A 6,267-nucleotide genomic window follows, 5' to 3' on the forward strand; every position below is an offset into this window, starting at 1 on the left:
TCTGGACATGACATAGGTCAGAAAACTATGTGAAACCTAGAGATGGAGTGATGAACAGGCAAAAAATAACATGATAGGGTCTTTAACTGTTGATTATTAGGGACATGCAAATTAGTTCCTATAAAACAAGACCTGACCCTGTCCATCACTCAGAACTCAAACTCAGTCCAAAACACTGCTTTGTACTTAGAAATTGTTAGGGTTTAAGGTTTCTTTTAAAAAAAATGTCACTCTACTGCTCTTCACAGTGCCAGGCAAAAGCAGAAGAACTAGAATATAGGAAAAATCATGGAGCAGGACCTCAAGGAATCAATTATGAAACACTTAGAGGAGAGGAAAGTGATCAGGAACTGTCAGCATGGATTCACCAAGGGGAAGTCGTGCCTGACTAACCTAATTGCCTTCTATGATGAGATAACTGGCTCTGTGGATGAGGGGAAAGCAGTGGATGTGTTATTCCTTGATTTTAGCAAAGCTTTTGATACGGTCTCCCACAGTATTCTTGCTGCCAAGTTAAAGAAGTATGGGCTGGATGAATGGACTATAAGGTGGATAGAAAGCTGGCTAGATCTTTGGGCTCAATGGGTAGTGATCATTGGCTCCATGTCTAGTTGGCAGCCGGTTTCAAGCAGAGTGCCCCAAGGGTCGGTCCTGGGGCCGGTTTTGTTTAATATCTTTATTAATGATCTGGAGGATGGTGTGGACTGCAGTCTCAGCAAGTTTGCAGATGACACTAAACTGGGAGGCGTGGTAGATACACTGGAGGGTAGGGATCGGATACAGAGGGACCTAGACAAATTAGAGGATTGGGCCAAAAAAAACCTGATGAGGTTCAACAAGGACCAGTGCAGAGTCCTGCACTTAGGACGGAAGAATCCCATGCACTGCTACAGACTAGGGACCGAATGGCTAGGTAGCAGTTCTGCAGAAAAGGACCTAGGGATCACAGTGGACGAGAAGCTGGATATGAGTCAACAGTGTGCTCTTGTTGCCAAGAAGGCTAACGGCATTTTGGGCTGTATAAGTAGGGGCATTGCCAGCAGATCGAGGAACGTGATCGTTCCCCTTTATTCGACATTGGTGAGGCCTCATCTGGAGTACTGTGTCCAGTTTTGGGCCCCACACTACAAGAAGGATGTGGAAAAATTGGAAAGAGTCCAGCGGAGGGCAACAAAAATGATTAGGGGGCTGGAGCACATGACTTATGAGGAGAGGCTGAGGGAACTGGGATTGTTTAGTCTCCAGAAGAGAAGAATGACGGGGGATTTGATAGCTGCTTTCAATTACCTGAAGGGGGATTCCAAAGAGGATGGAGCTCGGCTGTTCTCAGTGGTGGCAGATGACAGAACAAGGATCAATGGTCTCAAGTTGCAGTGGGGGAGGTCTAGGTTGGATATTAGGAAACACTATTTCACTAGGAGGGTGGTGAAGCACTGAAATGGGTTACCTAGGGAGGTGGTGGAATCTCCTTCCTTGGAGGTTTTTAAGGCCCGGCTTGACAAAGCCCTGGCTGGGATGATTTAGTTGGAAATTGGTCCTGCTTTGAGCAGGGGGTTGGACTAGATACCTCCTGAGGTCCCTTCCAAACCTGATATTCTATGATTCTTGTGGTGTTTTTGATCTGTTTCAAACTCATGGGGGAGCTTTGGGAAAGATTCTGACACAGAGATGGGCCTGAATCAAAACCCTAGATCTGTACCCCACCAGCCTTTGTGAATGGTTGAGTCCAGAACCAAATTTCATGCCTCAGGCCCATCTCTATTCCCTTTACATTCCAATAGAACGGTAATAAAGCCAGTCAGTTGTTGCTCGTACTGTAGACTGCTGATCCTAGGAGCTATAACCCTCACTGACTCAGCTCTTTTTTCTCTCTCAAATGCAGAAGATAGAACCTCGAAGTCCAGCATGTTCACCTGGCATCACACAGCCTATCTGCTCCAGACCGTTGCAAGCATCCCATGAACTACATGTCCATGCTCCGAGCCGAGGGGAAGAGAATGTCTTCAGCCATCTTCCGTTGCATTCACAGCAGCTAACAAGGACTCCATATCCTATGATTCCAATTGGGGGCATCCAGATGGTCCAGGCCAGGCCAAGTACCCATCCCAGTTTGATGCCCAATTCAGTTGTGTCACTGCAAGCAGGATATTTTTCACCTGGTGGCAATGGCAGCAGCAGCTTTACAGAATTCAGCCAGGCGGAGGAAAGGGGCAAGGAACCACAGGTCCCACAAGAATCTTCATCCGTATCCCCAGCTGCAAAGGTTTCTAAATACACACTGTCCCCACAGCTTAAAGGCAGCGGCTACTTAGAAGAGAAAATGAGGACTAGTGAGCATCAGCAAAAGACAGAACAGGAGGAATACAGGGTAAAAAAGTACGCTGAGCGCAGCCCCTCAGAGCAAGAAGGCTGCTCAGCTCCCACCGACTGTCCGAGCACAAATTATGAGCACTCTCCAAAGCCTTCAACAAGCGGGGAAGAACCCTTGAAAAAAACGGGCAAGAAGCAATGTGGCAGCTCAAGCACTTACTTTGAATCATCCTGCACTTTCATCTCAGATTTCCCCGCACAGACGTTGGACAGAAGCAGCAGCACCGGCTGCTTGTCGGAGCCCTCATTGAGCCATTCACACTCCCACCAGTTCTCCACTAGGAGAAGGAACCTCTCGGGAGAGCCAAGTCACCAAGGGGGAACCCATAGGAAGAGCAGCCCACACTTAGAACGCACACGGTTCAGTCAAACTCAAAGGCAGGTGGATGAGAATACAGGAAGTACTTAAGCCTCCATTCATCTCTTCCACCTCTAGGCTTCCTATGTAAATCAACAGACATTTTCAACACTATTTCCTTTAGTATAATCATCGCTATAAGAAGCACTCCTAGTGTATGACCAAACCCATGGAAGATTCTTGGTTTTCTTTGTCCCCGTCTGGTATTATCTCCACATGTATGCAGTTACTTGTGCCTTTTTCTATACCTTTTGTTGCTTGAAATGTACAAAAATGTTTGAGGCTGTGAATATTTTTTTAGAGTTTTTTGGAAAGGGGTTTGTTAGACCTTGTCTTTTTTGCCATTTAGGTGTGTGTTCATATATGCTCGAGAGATGCAGAAAGGAAAAGGTTAAGCATTTTAAGCGGGAAGAAGATGCACTGAAAACAAAAACAAAAAATCTTTTTTAATATTGATTAAATGATTAAAAAAACAAACCCTTTCTCCTGTGTACAGATGTTTATGATTCATATTTATTACCTGCTTTATTTAATTCTTGGCAAAGTGCTTTTTTTTTTTCTTGCATCACTCTGGTTGCCTCTTTGTGCTTTAAACAGTTGCGACTGCTTTACATTTGAAAATGTGTTTACCCTGAATTGTAAATGAAACTAGCACTTATTTTAGAATGGGAGGCCCATTAGCAATGAATGCAAAGGTCACTCCAAAAAGAAAAAATCTCAAACGCACCTCCCTTCTGATGGACCCATAAAAGCACTTTTTAAAAAAGGTTCAAAAGGGTTCTTCAAAGATTTAACTGCAAGAAAACAAGGATGTATCGAATGTAGAACCAGTTCTGGGAATGGCGTTTAATGGTTTTTAAAAGAGCCATTCTTAGGCTTGCTTTAATAGTGACATTCCGGGGCTGGCTGCTCTTATGGGGCTCAGTCTGGTAGTGGTGCCGCTTGCCCTGCAAGAGTGAGAGTCATGCCCGTGTCACCCTGAAGCCCCGTTTTCTGGGGTATAGAAGCCCTCTGTCACCATTCTCTCCTGGGTTCAAATTGAAAATAAAATCTCAGCCTTGCAAACAATTTCTGGCCATACTTTTATTTATATTTCTACAGCCCCGGCCTTCCCAAATAATTCCAATGAGGCCCTTTTTAAGGAAACAGTTATAGGGATGCAATAAATAGCTCATGTGCTCTTTTATTTGCACACCTATGGCATTGTAACCCACAGCTGGCTCCAGGGCGTATTTTATTTTATTTACTTATTTAAATGACATGTTGCAGACACCTAGCCTACATTGTGCGGAGGGGCCTTTTTGGTATTTCATAGACAGAGGTTCGGATGACTGAGTGGATAATGTATGAAAATTGGCCTGTTATGCATGCATAGTGACTTTTTTCATAGCATATTTTTAAATATGACCATCTCTACCAGAGCGATGGCCTCTACTGCCAATAGATGTGATACCAAATACGGAGAGACGTGATGGAGCCGTTCTGCTCTGTTGTGTTAACACACTTTTTAAAATACAAACGTTCAATGCATATTTCCCCTAATAGACAGCAGGCTCTTTACTGCTTCAGAGGGCTTTCCAGTCAATGGAAACTGTACAAACACTTTTTTTAAAGAAAAAAAAACAAACAAAAAGATAGAAATATTTAACCAATGGGCCAGTTCTTTCTTCTTTCAGAGCTGGTCCAGTTTATCGGGTACGTAATACACTTTTTAAAATAATAATAAATCAAATATAATCCTGAATGAGGACATATTACCTTGCCAGACTTGATGAGCTATGATCTGCTCCCGACTGACGGGTGAATAATATGAGGTGTTTTTAATAAACTTCTGTGATATTTTTTCTTTTGGTGTAAAGGGAATTAAGTTCAAAAGAAGATCCCATGGAAATAACATTAAGATTGTGACACCAACTGAACCAGTGTTCACTGGACCCCTCCATTCCTGACTAGCACTTTTACCTCATTTTCCTTTTCCCCGACCGCCCCACTGCATAACTCTGACCCCCAATCCTCCAGTCAGACCCAAGCACATCTCACTGCAGGATTGTGGCCCGTGGCCCAACTCAGCAAACCATCTCTGTTCAGGAAAACATGGTTACGTCCCATTCATTTTAGTGGGAATTAAGCACATGTTTAAATGCTGTGATGAGCAGGGATGGACTGTGGAATCAGGGCTGGTGCATGAGCATCATTGGAACCCATCCCTTCCCTCCATAACGATACAGCTTCGAATTCCCTGGCTATGGCTGCTTCTCTCTTTTCTTTCTCCTTGTCACATTCTTAACATTATTTCAAGGTAGCTTTATGTATTTAATTGTTTTTTTTATAATTGAAATTGTACATAAAGAGAAATAATGCAGTGGTTGTACACAGCATCTGGTTACATTGAGTGCATGTGACGTTAACTTTGGGCTAGATCAAATTTGCTTGGCTTTATTTTTTAACCATATTTTAACCCTTGACGTGTCAGCACATTGGAAAGAGCTTGGTTTTTTTTCTCTCACTTCTGAGGGAAAAACACAATTCTCTCAATATCTTAGCTTGTTGCTTTTGTTGTTTTTCTTCTTTTGGTCGTGTGCGGGAGTAATCTGTACTCTCTATGCATGTATGTACATGTGTGAACACAGGCACCATTGTACATTCTAGGGGAGTACAGGCAGAAATTCCCAGACCACAGGCCTGCCCTGGATTCCCAGTGTGACAAATCTCCCGTAGTTTTCGGGGAGAAGCTAGGATTGGGGTGGAATTCTGCCTCATGCTCCCTCTACTGGGTGCAGCAGGTGCCTATGGCAGGTCAGAATTAGCCACATAGGATCAGAAAAAGAAAAACAACATCGATATGTGTGAGCAAAATGATCATGTTAATTTGGCTCCAAAACTCCAAGGCAAACAGTGCCCCCCACCAAAGCATGATGGTCTCTTGGTTTGAGCACAGGTTTAGAGGACAGAAATTCCCAAACTCTGAACCCAGCTCTGCCATTACATCATAGGGTCACCTTGAGCAAATCACTCAACTCCTCTGGAGCATATTCTGACAAGGTGTAAACAGGTGCAACACCATTGATTTAAGTGGAGTTGCACCTGTTTACTTCAGGTCCCCATTACCGAGCCTCGTACTCTCCGCCTTGTGCACGCCCAGGAGTAAGTGCTGTGCTCACTGGGAAGTGTTTGCAGGCTTGAACTCTTACTATGGCTCTTATGTGTCTATTCCTCCACCAGTAAATAGGGGAGCATAAATCCCGATTTACTTTTGGAGGGGAGGAATCAGTTAATATGTGCACAAGCACTTTGTATCCCATGCTACACAGATGAATAATACAAATACATTAAAAAACAGGTGGAAAAGTATTTTTTTTTAAGTCCCTGAATCTCATCGATGCCCGAGGTTGCTGGCTGGGGTCCAGGAAGCACCAGTGATCTGTGGAGTACTGGATGTTGACCCACAGAGAGCTGGTTTTTCACATGGATCCAGTTATCCTTTTATCTAGCTGCTGAATGTTCCCCTAATGTTCCCTTTCCATGGAAGCCATTGCTTG

General features: G+C 43.9%; 1 protein-coding gene across 9 annotated transcripts in view; it reads left to right on the forward strand.

The window, feature by feature from the left end:
* HIVEP3 (HIVEP zinc finger 3) overlaps positions 1-3,210 on the forward strand; it is a 430,983-nt gene extending 427,773 nt beyond the window's left edge. For all 9 annotated transcript variants that reach the window (XM_065576909.1, XM_065576910.1, XM_042857345.2 and 6 more), the window contains one exon: positions 1,883-3,210. In XM_065576909.1, the coding sequence (XP_065432981.1) occupies positions 1,883-2,779 (897 nt within the window). In that variant the 3' untranslated portion in view covers positions 2,780-3,210. The remainder of the gene's footprint in view (positions 1-1,882) is intronic.
* Positions 3,211-6,267: the final 3,057 nt, after the last annotated feature.

The sequence above is a fragment of the Chrysemys picta genome, chromosome 23 (assembly GCF_011386835.1).
Source record: "Chrysemys picta bellii isolate R12L10 chromosome 23, ASM1138683v2, whole genome shotgun sequence".
Lineage (NCBI taxonomy): Eukaryota > Metazoa > Chordata > Testudines > Emydidae > Chrysemys > Chrysemys picta.